Source organism: Oncorhynchus nerka, linkage group LG3 (assembly GCF_034236695.1).
Source record: "Oncorhynchus nerka isolate Pitt River linkage group LG3, Oner_Uvic_2.0, whole genome shotgun sequence".
Taxonomy (NCBI): Eukaryota; Metazoa; Chordata; class Actinopteri; order Salmoniformes; family Salmonidae; genus Oncorhynchus; species Oncorhynchus nerka.
This window is the reverse complement of record NC_088398.1, coordinates 38,543,365-38,559,922: the sequence shown is the minus strand read 5'-3', so window position 1 is coordinate 38,559,922 and position 16,558 is coordinate 38,543,365. Positions and strand designations below refer to the sequence as shown.

The 16,558-nt window shown below is 41.8% G+C and overlaps 2 protein-coding genes across 5 annotated transcripts in view; both read left to right on the top strand.

Annotated features, from left to right (window-relative positions):
• The window catches only part of LOC115107642 (collagen alpha-3(VI) chain-like), a 110,168-nt gene that overhangs the window by 18,814 nt on the left and 74,796 nt on the right, over positions 1-16,558 (top strand). For all 4 annotated transcript variants that reach the window (XM_065011660.1, XM_029631135.2, XM_029631118.2 and 1 more), the window contains 3 exons: positions 1,509-2,102; positions 2,436-3,071; positions 3,209-3,799. In XM_065011660.1, coding sequence (XP_064867732.1) covers positions 1,509-2,102; positions 2,436-3,071; positions 3,209-3,799 — 1,821 coding nt within the window. The remainder of the gene's footprint in view (positions 1-1,508; positions 2,103-2,435; positions 3,072-3,208; positions 3,800-16,558) is intronic.
• Positions 3,881-6,557, top strand: LOC135565315 (collagen alpha-3(VI) chain-like; the record flags this gene model as incomplete). Its single annotated transcript, XM_065011669.1, has 1 exon — positions 3,881-6,557. A coding segment is annotated over one exon (750 nt), but the record flags the coding sequence as incomplete, so codon positions are not given.

The window sequence follows — 16,558 nt, the reverse complement described above, 5'->3', positions numbered from 1 at the left end:
ATGTTCTACATATATTTACAAAGATACACTTCTTCTTAATGCAACCTCTGTATTACATTTATTTTTAACGTTACAGACATCGTTCACTGGGCTATACAATGAGACGGCGCTCAGATATTAGCAGTATGTCTCCTCTACGTTTGGAGTCCACAGAAACCCAAAATAACCACATAAATATTCCCTTACCTTTGATGTTCTTCCATCAGAAGACGTAGAAGGAGTCATACTTACCCAATACATCGTTTGGTTTCACGTTGTGTGTCCCTGTATTAGCATATGCTAACAGCTTCAGCTGAAATGCATCAAAAATGACTTCTGGTCCAGCACTCTTGCGCATCAAAACTTCCAATTTACATATTATATGTCGACTAAACTGGTCAAACGATGTGCAAAATCGAGCTTTAGGATGTTTTTAGCATGTAGAACAAAGATCAGCGCGAACAGACAAACCGGCTTCAAATGCTGGATCATGGAAAAGAACGTACTCCAAATAGGCCGAGCGCTATAGAGTGCATGTTTTTCAGAGGGACACGAGCAATTTCGCCCGCCAAACGTGTAGGGCTCGTGGGATTCTCACAATGAACGTGCCATTTGAAAGCAGGCATCGCGCTGAAGAGATAGAGACTGTTCCTGGATCGGTAGCTGCCTGGGAAGGGTGGGGGCGATGACGTCAAAGTTGACCCAACTTTTCTGTTGTCCACAGAGAGTTTGGGAGAATGGCTGCCCTGAGAGTTCTGCTTTACATACAGACATAATTTAAACGGTTTTAGAAACTTTAGAGTGTTTTCTATTCAATAAGAATTTTTATATGCATATATTAGCAATTTTGGGAAAAAATATTTTCAGTTTACTATGGGCACGCACTGTCTCCAAAGGGGGCAGTATTCAGCCCGAGCTCTAAGAGGTTATTAATACAAATAAAAAACACTCAGATTTAATTTACAAACGAGCATTTGTGTTTAGTGAGTCCACCAGATCAGAGGCAGTAGGGATGACCAGGGATTTTATTTTGGTAAGTGAGGGAATTGGACAATTTTCCTGTCGTACTAACCATTTAAAATTTAACGAGTACTTTTGGGTGTCAAGGAAAATGGTATTGCATAAAAAAATACATTATTTTCTTTAGGACTGTATTGAAATTAAATTTGCCAAAAATATGAATAGTAAAGTACAGATATCCCAAAAAACGACTTCAAATAAGTTTTACTTAAGTACTTTACACCACTGGTAGCACACCATAAAATTAATCTAGAACACCTCCAAAATGGTACCATTCTGTAATTCCCAGAATGCTGTGCAGCTATGTTTACACAGATGTTACACCTTTATTAATACAGTATGAATTCTAAAATCCATTTTTGTGTGCCTTTCTTAAACATGGCATGCTTTGTGAATTTATGCAACCATTATTAAGGGAGTATCACAGCTGTATTAGATTTATTTAGCTAATAATAGTTAGCTTTTATCAGGGCTTTCTCTAACATGTGTAATTGTATTTTCTCTTTCAGCCTTGGAAGTGGGAAAAAGGGACATCATTTTTCTCATTGACAGCACTATGGGTGCCACAACGATCAACTCTCTTCGAGAGTTTATCAAAAAGTTTGTTGACACCATGCCAATCGGACCGGACCAAGTGCAAGTAGGTGTGGCCCAGTTCAGCAACGCTGCCAGACTTGAGATAGACCTGAACTCATATGGATCCAAGGAGGACCTGAATGCGGCTCTGGGAAGACTCAAGCCAAGACCGGGACAAGTGGTGAACATCGGGGTGGCCCTGGACTTTGTGAGGACCAACATGCTGAGGGCTGAAAAGGGGAGTCGTATTCAGCAGGGTGTGCCCCAGCTGGTGCTGTTGATGACCAGTAAAAAGTCCAGTGACAGTGTGGGGCAGGCTGCTGAGGCACTGCAGCGCATGGGGGTTCTGACCCTGGCCGCTGGCTCTAAGACTGCCGATGAGCAGGAGCTGAAGCAGATTGCCATTGATGAGAGTTTGGTCTTCATGCTGAAGGACTTCCGCATATTGCTTCGCAACCCAAGGATGATTGTCTCTCTCCTCTCCACTCTATCTGGGGTTGTGGTGACTGAGGAACGCACAGAGCCAGGTAATGCTCCTCTCCTATTGTTACTAGGATTCATACTAGCTACTTACATAAAATGTATACCTCACATGTCCGGTGGCATTTTCTTACCCCAAGACTCCAAAAGGCACAGGTGTTAAACTCATTCCATGGAGGGCCGAGATTCTGCAGTTTTTCACTCCTCCATTGTATTTGATATATCAATTAAGGTCACTGATTAGTTAGGAACTCCCCTCACCTAGGGCTTTATTCAAAATCATTGACATCTAATAGTTGTAACTTGAATATTAGAATAGATGTAATGATTTTTTTAGATGTAATGATGATAGTTTTTTCCTCCCCTGTTTTTTTCCCCAGTGGTTGAAATTACAACAGTGCAGACCCAGCGAGTAGTCAGAGACATCGTCTTTATGGTGGATGGCTCTAGCTACATTGGGGGTGCCAATCTTCCATATGTGCGGGATTTCATTGTCGGCGTGGTAAACCTGCTGGACGTGCGGCCCGACAGGGTGCGCATTGGGCTTATGCAGTTTGCAGAGAACCCAAAGATCGAATTCTACCTGAACACACACAATACAAAGCAAGATGTGCTGGCTAGAGTTGATCAGCTCAGGCTAATGGGAGGATCTGCTTTGAACACTGGAGCGGCTATGGATTATGCCCTTACCAACATGTTCCAGGCCTCGACTGGGTCACGTAAGAGGCAGGGTGTCCAACAGGTTCTTCTCCTGATCACTGGAGGCCCATCCCAGGATGAGGTTAAAAAGATTGCAGACAAAGTGGCTGTGGCGGGTGTACTGACCTTCACAGTCAGTGCCGGCCAGGCAGATGAGGCCTACTTGAAGACGGTCGCTTTCGTCCCAAACTTGGCTTACCACGAAGGCAGATTTTCTAGCCTACCAAGTGTTGTTGAACAGATCATGACTCCTTTGATTACTGTGGTCGGCGACACCGACATCTCAGTAACAGACATCGAAATAACCAAGGAACCTGGTAAGCTTTATGTTGTATTTGAGCTTTTATCAGTACATTTTGGATTTAACAGTGGATATTAAATATTTAAACATTTAAAATTCTATTAAAGACATAGAACAAACTGAAAAGTAATGCCATTGACTCTTTTCTCACAGCAGTTGTTGGAGGTGAGAGGGATGTTGCATTTCTGATTGACGGCTCGGATAATGTCCGAGCAGATTTCCCCTACATCCGGGACTTTATCATCAAAGTCATTGAGCCTCTTGATATTGGACAAGATAGAGTACGGATTTCAGTTGTCCAACATAGTGAGAGGCCAGCTCCCAACTTCTACCTGAATACATATAAGGATAAGGCTGAAGTGTTAAGGGCTGTTAATGATCTAAGACTGGCCGGTGGAAGGAGTCTAAACACCGGAATGGCCTTGAAATTCATGAAGGACACTATCCTGTCCCCGGTTCATGGTAGCCGTGCGGCCCAAAATGTCCCCCAGTTTTTGATAGTTTTGACTGGAGGCAAGTCAAAGGATAGTGTGAAGGAATCTGCTAGCGCTTTAAAGACCGATGGAGTGGTACCATTTGGCGTTGGTGTCAAGGATGCAGACCCTAAGCAAATCGAGGCCATTTCTCACAACCCATCCTTTGCTTTCAATGTGAAGGAATTCAGCCAGCTCAATATGGTACAACAAAGGCTCAATAGCTATGTGAGCCTTCCCAAGGAAGAGCTGAAGGTCATTCTGGACCAAGGTAAGCAAAGGTTTTTGTCATGTTCTGTGTTGATGATGCTCTTTGTGCTGTGATGTATTTTTCTTCTAAACGTGCCTTGTTTGTTGTGTCTTAGCCTCGGTTCATGCTTATGCTATCTCAGTTCATACTGATGCTGTGAAAAGAGATATTGTATTCCTGCTGGATGGTTCTGATGGCACAAGGAGTGGATTCCCAGCATTGCGAGATTTTATTCAAAGTATAGTGGGTAAACTATCTGTGGAGGAGAACAGAGACAGAGTTTCTGTGGTTCAGTACGCTGACAAACCAGAGGCCCATTTCTATCTAAACTCTCACAAAACAAAGGATGCCATTATTAATGCCATAAGTAAAATGAGGCACAAGGGTGGAAGGAGCCTAAACACTGGGGCAGCTCTCCAGTTTGTAAGACACCGTGTCTTTACAGCCTCCTCTGGCAGTAGACGACTGGAAGGTGTGCCCCAGATTCTGATCCTTTTGACTAGCAAGAAATCCAGAGATGATGTTAAGGGTCCTGCTGTAGCTCTTAAAGATCTGGAAATTGTGTCATTGGGGGTCGGAGTTGGGGACGCCAATGTCCGTGAATTGGAAATGATTTCCTTCCAACCTGGTTTCACATACCAGGTCACCGAGTTCTCTGAGCTGCCCACAATCCAGCCACAGCTTGTTGCTGTGCTTAAAAGCCTGTCGAAAGACACCGAAGAATCAGTAGCTCCTGGGATTCCTGATGTGACACCTGGGATTCCTGATTTAGTAGGTAAGAACTTCAGATTGGATCTGAGTATGCTAAATACAATATATATACCATATTCTTTATCTTTGGAACAATGCTGAAGTTGAAGCATTGTAAATACATAGATACCTAAGCCTTTGGTAAACATAGTCTCAGTAGAGTATTTCCTGCTATGTCGATACATGTTATGCATTTTGGTGAAAGATGCTAGTATTTGGTTGCATGATTGAAAAAATAGTATTTTTAAATGTCTTTATTCAGAGTATTTATTGGCTTTTTATTCTCTTAAACCAAAACAATTTCCCCCCATTTCACTATGTTCTCTCTCTTTATCTCTTACCTCAACCATGTATGGAGAAACTATACCAACTTTTTTTGAAAATATTATTCCTTGTTGTTCTGCTTGTGATGATACCTTTCAGAACAGTAGTTTAGTGCTCCCAAAACCTGCATACACTACTCCAGATTATCATACACCCTTGCAAATATGCATGTGAATGTGTATTGAGACAGGCAACTAACCACAACTGTAATTTTGCAGTCATTTCTTCTGTCAGTGATATTTTTCCACTGATATGCCTGGTGTTCAGATTCAGCTTCAAACATTCCTAACAATGTTTAATTTTTTAAAACATTTACATGCCTTTTAATTTTTTTTCAACCTTTATTTAACTAGGCAAGTACGTTAAGAACAAAATCTTACTTACAATGACGACCTACATGCCTTTTCTATAATATATTTGTTAGTCAATGTATTCCATTTTTATCTATCTTCACTACCTACTTGATACAGAGAACATCAAAAGGGATATAGTGTTTCTCCTTGACAGTTCAGATGACTCCAGAAATGGATTGCCTGCCATTAGAGAGTTTATACGAAGAATGGCCAATGAACTTGACATTGATGGGGACAATGTTCGAGTTCCTGTTGTCCAATACAGTGACGATGCTCTGGAATACTTCCGCCTTAAAGCTCACAAAACCAAAAGGGCTGTCATCTGCGCTGTTAGAAGCCTAAGGCATAAAGGAGGAAGACCCCGCAACACTGGAGCAGCTCTTCAGTTTGTTAAGGACAGTGTTTTCACTGCCTCGTCCGGGAGTTGGCATCTGGAAGAGGTTCCCCAGATTTTGTTTTTGTTAACTGCTGGAGAGTCTAATGATGACTTCACAGCTTCTGCATCTGATCTGAAACATCTTGGGGTTCTTTCTTTTGTCATTCGGATGAAACATGTAAGGCAAGAGGAGCTTCGATGCATTGCCTACTCTTCCAGATTTATTTTCAACCTACCCGTCTTTGGTGAACTTTTGTCCATACAGCCGGAGATCCTTGCCTTTGTCCAATTTGTCCAATATACACCTACTCATAATTATACAAACACAACATCAGAGATGGTGCTGGGAGGGTTACTGTTTTGCAAAGACATTTCTATTGGCATACAAATTCCAAATCTCCGCTTTCTTGTTCCACATTCCAGAAACATCATGCTTTTCTTGATTGTTTAAAATCAGGAAACTGTGCTTTTCTGGTCCTTTCTGTTTAAGCTCTCTCTTGAACCAATTATACAGTATATCATTGTCTAGTTGATTTACACTAGTTTAGATTATCCGCTGTCTTAAGCATACCATCTTCGTCTTCCTTCATGGAAGGAGTGTTTGATTTCACATCTTGACATATTTTTCCTGAAACTGAAAATCTCGCTCTACAAACTTTCTTAAATATTTTGTCATTTGAGACCTTTTTAAATCCCTTTAATTTCACATCCTATTTCTTTGTATTGTTGCATTGATGACCATGGTTACAAGGCTTGGCAATATTTATAGAGCTTATGTAATGACCTGAAAGTCATCATAGTTCAAATATATATAATGGATAATATTTCTGACCATGTGTTTACTACATTCTATTGATATGCCGTCCTTGTGCATGTATATCTGCCTGGCCTAGTATCTGTCATGGTTTTATTATTAAATTATTATTAAATAGGTCATTCAATGTTCTCTTTTGTTGAATTAGATGCTGCACAGAGAGACATAGTGTTCCTTTTGGATGGATCTGATGATACTAGGAGTGGATTTCCAGCCATGCTTGGCTTTGTTCAAAGAGTAGTGGAAAATGTCAATGTTGGAGAGAACAAAGATCGAGTTTCTGTGGTCCAGTACAGCCGAAATCCAGAGGCCCATTTCTTACTGAACACATATCCAGAAAAACAAAGTGTTCTAAGTTCTATTCGAAGCCTAAAGCACAAAGGGGGTAGACCACTCAACACTGGGGCAGCCCTCCAATATGTAAAGGACAAAGTCTTTACTTCCTCCTCTGGAAGCAGAGGCCAAGAAGGCGTCCCTCAGATACTGATACTGCTGAGTGGTGGAAGATCTCAAGATGATGTTGGAGGTGCTGCTGTTGCTTTGAAACAGAACAGAATTGTACCATTCTGTATTGGTACAAGGAATGCAGACATATTAGAGCTCCAAATAATAGCTCGTTTCCCCTCCTATGCTCTTTCTGTCCCTTGGTTCGATGGCCTTGAAAGTATTGAACAGCAGCTTTTGTCACTTGTAAAAAGGGTCCCTCGTCAGCCAAAACTTTATCAACGAACTGTAGTAGGTAAGGAGTTATTTCTCTACCTCTCTTCATTAGCCATTTAATCTGTCACATTTCAGGTTGATACCTTCTTGCTGAAAATAGCTGGATGTCTTACCCAGTATATTCATGATACTATTTTAAGCATGCCTGGTGAAAAATGTAGCTATCACTTTCTAGTCACAAATATACATTTCCATGATCTTTCTTTACCATTTTACCTGCAAATGACATTTTATTCATATGAATCTCTAGATAAAACTGAATCCAAACAACGGGATGTTGTTTTTTTACTGGATGGCTCTGATGAAACTCTAAATGGATTTGAGGCTATGCGTGACTTTGTGCAAAGACTAGTGGAGAAACTCACTGTGGAGGAGAACAAAGATCGAGTCTCTGTTGTCCAGTACAGCAGAGAACCAGAGGCCCAATTCTATCTGAATACTTACACAACAAAGGAAGATGTTGTTGACACTGTAAGAGGCCTGAGGCACAAAGGAGGGAGACCCCTCAACACTGGGGCAGCTCTCCAGTATGTCAGGGACAATGTCTTTATTGCCTCCTCCGGAAGCAGACGCCAAGAGGGCATCCCTCAAATTCTGGTTCTATTGAGTGGGGGAAGGTCCAATGATGATGTTAGAAATGCAGTTACAAACTTGAAAGAAATTGGTGTCATGGCAATAGTGGTTGGAATGAGGAATGCCGATATACTTGAGCTTCAAACAATTTCATATGAACCTAGCTATGCTTTCTCTGCTACACATTACAACGATCTCCCAAACATTCAACAGCAAGTAGTATCTGCTGTTGAGAGAGTTGAAATGACCGCTACTAACTTGCCAACAACATTAATAGGTAAGACTGCAATCATCAGTTATGCTGTAGTTGGTCAATTCAGTTAGTATAATATTGATGTATTTAATTTAAAAGTTTATTGAATTCCCTAAATGTATATGCAAAATGTTATTAACCAATTTTGTAAATGCTTATAGATGCATCAAATGATACCAGGAGGGACATTGTATTTTTACTTGATGGTTCTGATGATTCCCGAAGAAGATTTACAGATATTCAAGACTTTGTTCAGAGAGTTGTGGAAAAACTCAATGTAGATGGGAACAAAGATCATGTGTCTGTGGTTCAATACAGTGACACAGCAGAGGTCAATTTCAAGTTGGGTATGCATTCAAAAAAATATTCTGTTCTTGATGCCGTAAGAGGTCTGAGGCACAAAGGAGGAAGTCCTCTAAATACTGGAACAGCTCTCCAGTACGTGAGGGACAATGTCTTTACTGCCTCCAATGGAAGTAGAAGCCTGCAAGGTGTTCCACAGATACTGATACTGCTGAGTGGTGGAAGATCGAGAGATGATATCAGAACCCCTGTCACAAAGCTCAAAGAAATGGGAGTAATTTCAATTTGTATTGGCACAGGAGATGCCGACACCCTTGAACTACAAACGATATCTCATGAACCTAATTACGCCCTTTCTATTACTGATTTCGAAGACCTTCCCACAATTCAGGGAGAATTGTTGTCATTGTTAACAGAAGCATCCCATCAACTAGTGCCAACTGTCCCTACCATGCATTTTGGTAAGCTGTAGCCATTTCTATTTTTCTGTAGTGGCATGTGTTCTCTGTGTTCTGGTAAAGGATCTTATCTATGTTATTACATGTCCTTTGAGGAAAATATAGATGTGTGTCTAAGGTGTTTCTCCTTAAAAGAATAATGTTATGCTAGCAATGACCTTGCTTCTGTGCCCTCTCAGAAAAGTGGCTTTCCTTTCTCTCTGCAACCATTCTTTATCTTCATTTCAGAATCTGACAAAAAGGATGTTGTATTTCTCATTGACGGATCTGACGACTCTAGAACTGGCTTTGCTGGGATTCGCCGCTTTGCAGAGAAAGTAGTGGAGAGTCTTAATGTGGAGGAAAATGGCGACCGGGTGGCCCTTGTTCAGTACAGTCGGGATGCCACACCCAATTTCTATCTGAATTCATACTCTTCTAAAAATGATGTGCTTAATTCAATAAGATCCATGAGGCACAAAGTTGGAAGACTCCTCAACACTGGCACAGCACTGCAGTTTGTGAGAGACAATGTCTTTACTGCTTCAGCTGGAGGCAGACGTGCAGAGGGTGTGCCTCAATATCTATTTGTTTTCAGTGGTGGGAGATCTAGTAATGACTTAAGGGGACCTGCGCAGTCATTGAGAGGGGATGGAGTAAGAACATTTAGCTTCGGAACAAGGAATGCTGATACATTGGAGTTACAAAGCATATCTTTTACACCAGCACACTCTTTTTCTGTTGCCAATTTTAACAAGCTTGATGGGATACACTCTTCCGTGGCTGCTGTAATGAGTGGTGTTAAGGAAACACCTGATATTTCAACTGTCATTGGTAAGATTATTAAGATACGCTACCGTTCAAGTTTGGGGTAAGTTAGAAATGTCCTTGTTTTTGAAAGAAAAGCCTACTTTTCCCCCATTAAAATAACATATAATTGATCCAAAATACAGTGTAGACATTGTAAAGCCCATTATAAGCAACCATCACTCCTGCACATTGTGTTAGCTAATCCAAGTGCAAACGGGCTCTATCCAGAATAGAAAGAGTGGGAGGCCCCGGGGCACAACTGAGCAAGAGGACAATTAGAGTGTCTAGTTTGAGAAACAGATGCCTCACAAGTCCTCAACTGGCAGCTTCATTTAATAGTACCCGCAAAACACCAGCCTCAACGTCAACAGTGACGAGGCGACCCCGGGATGCTGGCCTTCTAGACACTCTAATGTACTTGTCCTCTTGCTCAGTTGTGCCCCAGGGCCTCCCACTCCTCTTTCTATTCTGGTTATAGCCAGTTTGTGCTGTTCTGTGAAGGGAGTAGTACACAGCATTGTACCAATTGGCAATTTCTCGCATGGAATAGCCTTCATTTCTCAGAACAAGAATAGACTGATAAGTATCAGAAGAAAGGTCTTTGTTTCTAGCCATTTTGAGCCTGTACTCAAACCCACAAATGCTGATGCTCCAGATACTCAACTAGTCTAAGGAAGGCCAGTTGTATTGCTTCTTTAATCAGCAGAACAATATTCAGCTGTGCTAACATAATTGCAAAAGGGTTTTCTAATGATCAATTAGCCTTTTAATATGATCAACTTGGATGAGCTATCACAATGTGCCATTGGAACACAGGAGTGAAGGTTGCTGATAATGGGCCGCTGTACGCCTATGTAGATATTCAATTTTTAAAAATCTGCCGTTTCCTGCTACAATTGTCATTTAAAACATTGACAAAGTCTACACTGTATTTCTGATCAATTTGATGTTATTTTAATGGACAAAAATTGTGCTTTTCTTTAAAAAACAAGGATATTTATAATTGACCACAAACTTTTGAACGGTAGTGTATATTTCACTGTCACTTAAGGCTTTTTAAATCAAAGATTGTAATACATTTACAGTAGTTTACTGAGAATGTATTCTAAATCACAGTATTAGAGAGCAGCATTGACATACTATTGAATACAAAACGATTTGATTTCAGAACAGATGTGCAGTATATATGGACCTAATTATTATTTTTGCTCATTTTAGACCATTCAACTTTGTTGACATCAGATATCCAGTTGGTGGATGGGGTCGATGTTGTATTTTTACTTGATGGATCTGATAAGATGCGAGAAAGTGTCCAATCAATACGTGATTTTCTTGGACAATTTGTTGAACATCTCGAAATTGGGCCTGACAAAACACATGTTGCTGTGATCCAGTACAGTGACAAACCCACCACTAATTTCCTATTGAACACATACTCATCTAAGAGTGATATCATGGCAAAAGTACGCAATATCAATATTGAAGGAGGAAGGTCCCTCAACACTGGGGAAGCTCTTGATTTTGTTAAAAACAATATATTTACTGCCTCCTCTGGAAGCAGACTCCAAGAGGGCATTCCTCAGATCCTGATACTGCTAAGTGGGGAGAAATCTCAGGATGATGTTTTGGTTCCATCTGAGAGTCTGAAGGCAGATGGGATTGTGCTTTTGACTGTTGGGGTCAAAGACGCAGATGGAGCGGAGATGCAGAGCATTGCATACAGTCCTAATCAGGCATATCTTCGGAGAGAGTTTTCTGACCTCTCTCTTGTTAGACAACAATTACTCTCAGCAATTGTCTCTCACAAAGATGCAGCAAGACCAGGCTTAGGTAAGTGAAACGGAGTACAATATCAAGCAATTTCTTTGAAAACATTTATAAAATAAGTTGTTTTTCAATCATTTTCAAAATATAGTATGTAGCTTATACTGTAGCATGAAATGTATATTATGTACTGTGCACAATTTGCTGATTTAGGTTCATTTTCATTCTAGTTCAAGGCACCAGTGTGAAAAGAGACATTGTTTTCCTCCTTGATGGATCTGATGATGTTAGGAGCAGATTCACAGAAATACGAGAGTTTGTTGCGAAAGTGGTGGAAAAGTTTGATGTGGACCAAGGAAAAGATCAAGTTGCTGTTGTGCAGTACAGCAACAGTGCAGCAGTGAACTTTAACCTGAATTCTTACAAGACAAGAGATGATGTGCTTACAGCAGTCAGAAATCTAAGACCAAAAGGCGGGAGGCCTCAATATACTGGCACAGCCCTCCAGTTTGTGAAGGACAATGTCTTTACTAATAATGCTGGAAGTAGACGTCACGAGGGTGCTCAACAGATCCTAGTGCTACTGACTGGTGGCAGATCTAGAGATTCTCCTCGAGGTCCTTCCAGGGCACTCAAGACTTTGGGGGTTGTAACATTTGCCATTGGATCAAGGATGACTGATTTGGTTGAAATGCAATCAATATCATCTCTTCCAAATTATTCTTATTCAGTCCCTGATTTTGCAAACCTTCAAAACATCCAGAAAAATTTGGAGACACATCTTGCTCAAGTGAGACCACAAGAGGAAACGAGAGTTGGTAAGAAATATTAAACTGTACTGGTGACTTACTGTAAATGTGTAATATCTTTATTTGATTTTTGAAAAGAACAACATCAATTATTTAAATTTTAAACAGGTCATATGTTTTTTTATCGAATTGTTTTATGTATTGCATTAATTTATGGTTTATTGGACAGTGGAAACAGTGGGAAATGACGGAAATAGGAGAGATGTTGTGTTTCTTCTGGATGGATCAGATAACACCAGAAAAGAATTCCCAGCAATTCGTGATTTCCTCCACAAAATCATTGAAAATCTCAACATGGAAGAAAACAATGACAGAGTGGCTGTGGTACAATTTAGTAACTTGGCAGTGGCACATTTTTATTTGAATTCATTTCTGAGAAAGGAAGACATGTTGAAATCTGTGAGGGGGCTCTCACATAAAGGCGGAAGGCCCCTTAATACTGGAGCAGCTCTGAAGTTTGTGAAAGAAAATGTCTTTACAAGCTCCTCTGGGAGTAGATACTTGGAGGGGGTGAAACAAATACTCATTCTGATAAGTAGTGGACGGTCAAGAGACAATGTGGAGGCACCAGCCTCTGCTCTCAAGGAACATGGGGTCTTGGTGTTTGGAATTGGAACCCGGAGCTCTGATAGCAGAGAATTACAGAATATATCCTATGACCCCAGTTATGCTCTCTCAGTGTCTGAATTTACTGACCTCCCCAACATCCATCAGCAGCTTCTTTCTGCTATGAGCACTGTCATTGTACAGGTCAAAACCATGACACCAACAGTAATACCAACAATTCTAGGTAAGAAAAATATGGTTTTGATCAGTTCCATTTGCACTCTTACATCAGGATTTGAGTATTTGATAGCTTTGACATTTTAGGTAGATGCCTCCCGAGGCCTTTCATGTTGGATTTATTTCATACCTCTGTAGGAATGTTCTCTATTATAGCACTCAGTCCAATGCACACATTGCTACTTTCTTTTAATGTTTGTTTGAGATTAGGGAAAGGGATGACTTGTCATGTGAAGGAAGCAGCTTTGTCCTGTTTTTCCCTTACCTATGCATCATTTAATAAAACTATTTCTCTGAACATTCACATTCTCTAGTTGAGAGTCAGGCTCCCAGGAGGGATGTCGTGTTCTTGCTGGATGGATCTGATGGCACTAGGAGTGGATTCCCAGCAATGCGGGACTTTGTTCAAAGAGTAGTGGAGACACTCGGTGTGGATGAGAACAAAGATCGCGTGGCTGTGGTCCAGTACAGTAGAGATCCAGCCGCCCAATTCTATCTGAACACATACACAACAAAAGGAGAGATTCTCAACACTGTAAGAGGTCTGAGACACAAAGGTGGGAGACCTCTCAACACTGGAGCAGCTCTCCAGTATGTGAGAGACAATGTCTTGACTGCCTCCTCCGGAAGTCGACGCACTGAAGGTGTTCCACAGTTACTGATTCTGCTGAGTGGTGGAAGGTCCTTTGACAATGTTGACACTCCAGCTTCTGCTCTGAAGGAGCTTGGGGTCTTGATCTTTGGAATTGGAACAAGGAGCTCTGATAGCAGAGAATTGCAGAGAATATCACATGACCCCAGTTACGCTCTGTCTGTCTCTGACTTCACTGACCTTCCAAACATCCAGCAGCAACTTCTGTCCTCGGTGGAGTCAGTTGTTGTTGACGTTACGCCAGAATCGACAACCGATTTAGGTATGTGTCATCACTGTTAATTGAGAGTCAGGAAGTGTTAGTAAAATGTCAGCTGAGTCTTAGAAACAACGGTATAATATGACCACAAGCCCCACATTTCAACTGTCTGATTGACATAATCTATTTATTTTCTCAGTGGATCATGACACCTCCAGAAAGGATGTGGTATTCCTTGTGGATGGTTCTGATGGCACAAGGAATGGATTCCCAGCAATGCGTGATTTTGTTCAGCGAGTAGTGGGGAAACTCAATGTGGGAGGAGACAAAGACCGCGTTTCTGTTGTCCAGTACGGTAGAGATCAAGAAGTTCATTTCTATCTGAACACATACACCACAAAGGAGGACATTCTTAACACTGTGAGAAGTCTGAGGCACAGAGGAGGTAGACCCCTTAACACTGGGGCAGCCCTCCAATACGTAAGGGACAACGTCCTTACTGCCTCCTCTGGAAGCAGAAGCCAAGAGGGCGTCCCTCAGATGCTGATACTGCTGAGTGGGGGAAGGTCCAGTGATAATGTTGACATACCAGCTTCTGCCCTGAAAGACAGTGGGGTCTTGATCTTTGGCATTGGAACCAGAAATTCCAGCAGAGAGGTTCAAGGGATTGCCACTGATCCTAGTTTTTCCCAGTCTGTTTCTGAATTCACTGACCTCCCCAGCATCCAGGAGCAGTTTTCTCCACACTCATAACTGTACAAGTTGAGGCCACACCCAAAACCCCAACAGTCATAGGTAAGAACGGATGCGTTATCTAGGACAACTAAAACAACACACATATTTCAGTCTCAGGTTCATTGAAGCAATGTTAACATATTTTCTGTTTTGTTTCTGAAACTCTTAGTGGACCAAAGCATTGCCAGAAAGGATGTAGTATTCCTGCTGGATGGTTCTGATGGCACTAGGAATGGCTTTCCAGCAATGCGTGACTTTGTTCAAAGAGTGGTAGAGAAACTCACTGTGGAGGAGAACAGAGATCGAGTCTCTGTGGTCCAGTATAGCAAAGAACCAGAGGCCCACTTCTATTTGAACACTTACACAACAAAGGAAGACGTTGTGGACACCGTAAGAGGCCTGAGGCACAAAGGAGGGAGACCCCTCAACACTGGGGCAGCTCTCCAGTATGTCAGGGACAATGTCTTTATTGCCTCCTCCGGGAGTAGGCGCCTTGAAGGTGTTCCACAGATTCTGATACTGCTGAATGGTGGAAGGTCCTTTGACAATGTAGATACACCAGCGTCTGCTCTCAAGGAGCTTGGTGTCTTGGTGTTTGGAATTGGAACAAGGAGCTCTGATAGCAGAGAATTACAAAAATATCCTATGACCCCAGTTATGCTCTTTCCGTGTCTGAATTTACTGACCTCCCCAACGTCCAACAGCAGCTTCTTTCTGCTATGGGCACTGTCATTGTACAGGTCACAACCATGACACCAACAGTAAAACCAACAATTCTAGGTGAGATAAATATGGTTTTGATCAGTTCCATTTTCACTCTTACAACAGGATATGAGTATTTGATAGCTTTGACATTTTAGGTAGATGCCTCCCGAGGCCTTTCATGTTGGATTTATTTCGTACCTCTGTAGGAATGTTCTCTATGATAGCACTCAGTCCAATGCACACATTGACACTTTCTTTGAATGGTTGTTTGAGATTAGGGAAAGGGATGACTGTCATGTGAAGGAAGCAGCTTTGTCCTGTTTTTCCCTTACCTATGCATCATTTAATAAAACTCTTTTTCTGAACATTCACATTCTCTAGTTGAGAGTCAGGCTCCCAGGAGGGATGTCGTGTTCTTGCTGGATGGATCTGATGGCACTAGGAGTGGATTCCCAGCTATGCGGGACTTTGTTCAAGGAGTAGTGGAGACACTCGGTGTGGATGAGAACAAAGATCGCGTGGCTGTGGTCCAGTACAGTAGAGATCCAGCCGCCCAATTCTATCTGAACACATACACAACAAAAGGAGAGATTCTCAACACTGTAAGAGGTCTGAGACACAAAGGTGGGAGACCTCTCAACACTGGAGCAGCTCTCCAGTACGTGAGAGACAATGTCTTGACTGCCTCCTCCGGAAGTCGACGCACTGAAGGTGTTCCACAGTTACTGATTCTGCTGAGTGGTGGAAGGTCCTTTGACAATGTTGACACTCCAGCTGCTGCTCTGAAGGAGCTTGGGGTCTTGATCTTTGGAATTGGAACAAGGAGCTCTGATAGCAGAGAATTGCAGAGGATATCACATGATCCCAGTTACGCTCTGTCTGTCTCTGACTTCACTGACCTTCCAAACATCCAGCAGCAACTTCTGTCCTCGGTGGAGTCAGTTGTTATTGACGTTACGCCAGAATCGACAACAGATTTAGGTATGTGTCATCACTGTTAATTGAGAGTCAGGAAGTGTTAGTAAAATGTCAGCTGAGTCTTAGAAACAATGGTATAATTTGACCACAAGCCCCACATTTCAACTGTCTGATTGACATAATCTATTTATTTTCTCAGTTGATCATGACACCTCCAGAAAGGATGTGGTATTCCTTGTGGATGGTTCTGATGGCACAAGGAATGGATTCCCAGCAATGCGTGATTTTGTTCAGAGAGTAGTGGGGAAACTCAATGTGGGAGGAGACAAAGACCGCGTTTCTGTTGTCCAGTACGGTAGAGATCAAGAAGTTCATTTCTATCTGAACACATACACCACAAAGGAGGACATTCTTAACACTGTGAGAAGTCTGAGGCACAGAGGAGGTAGACCCCTTAACACTGGGGCAGCCCTCCAATACGTAAGGGACAACGTCCTTACTG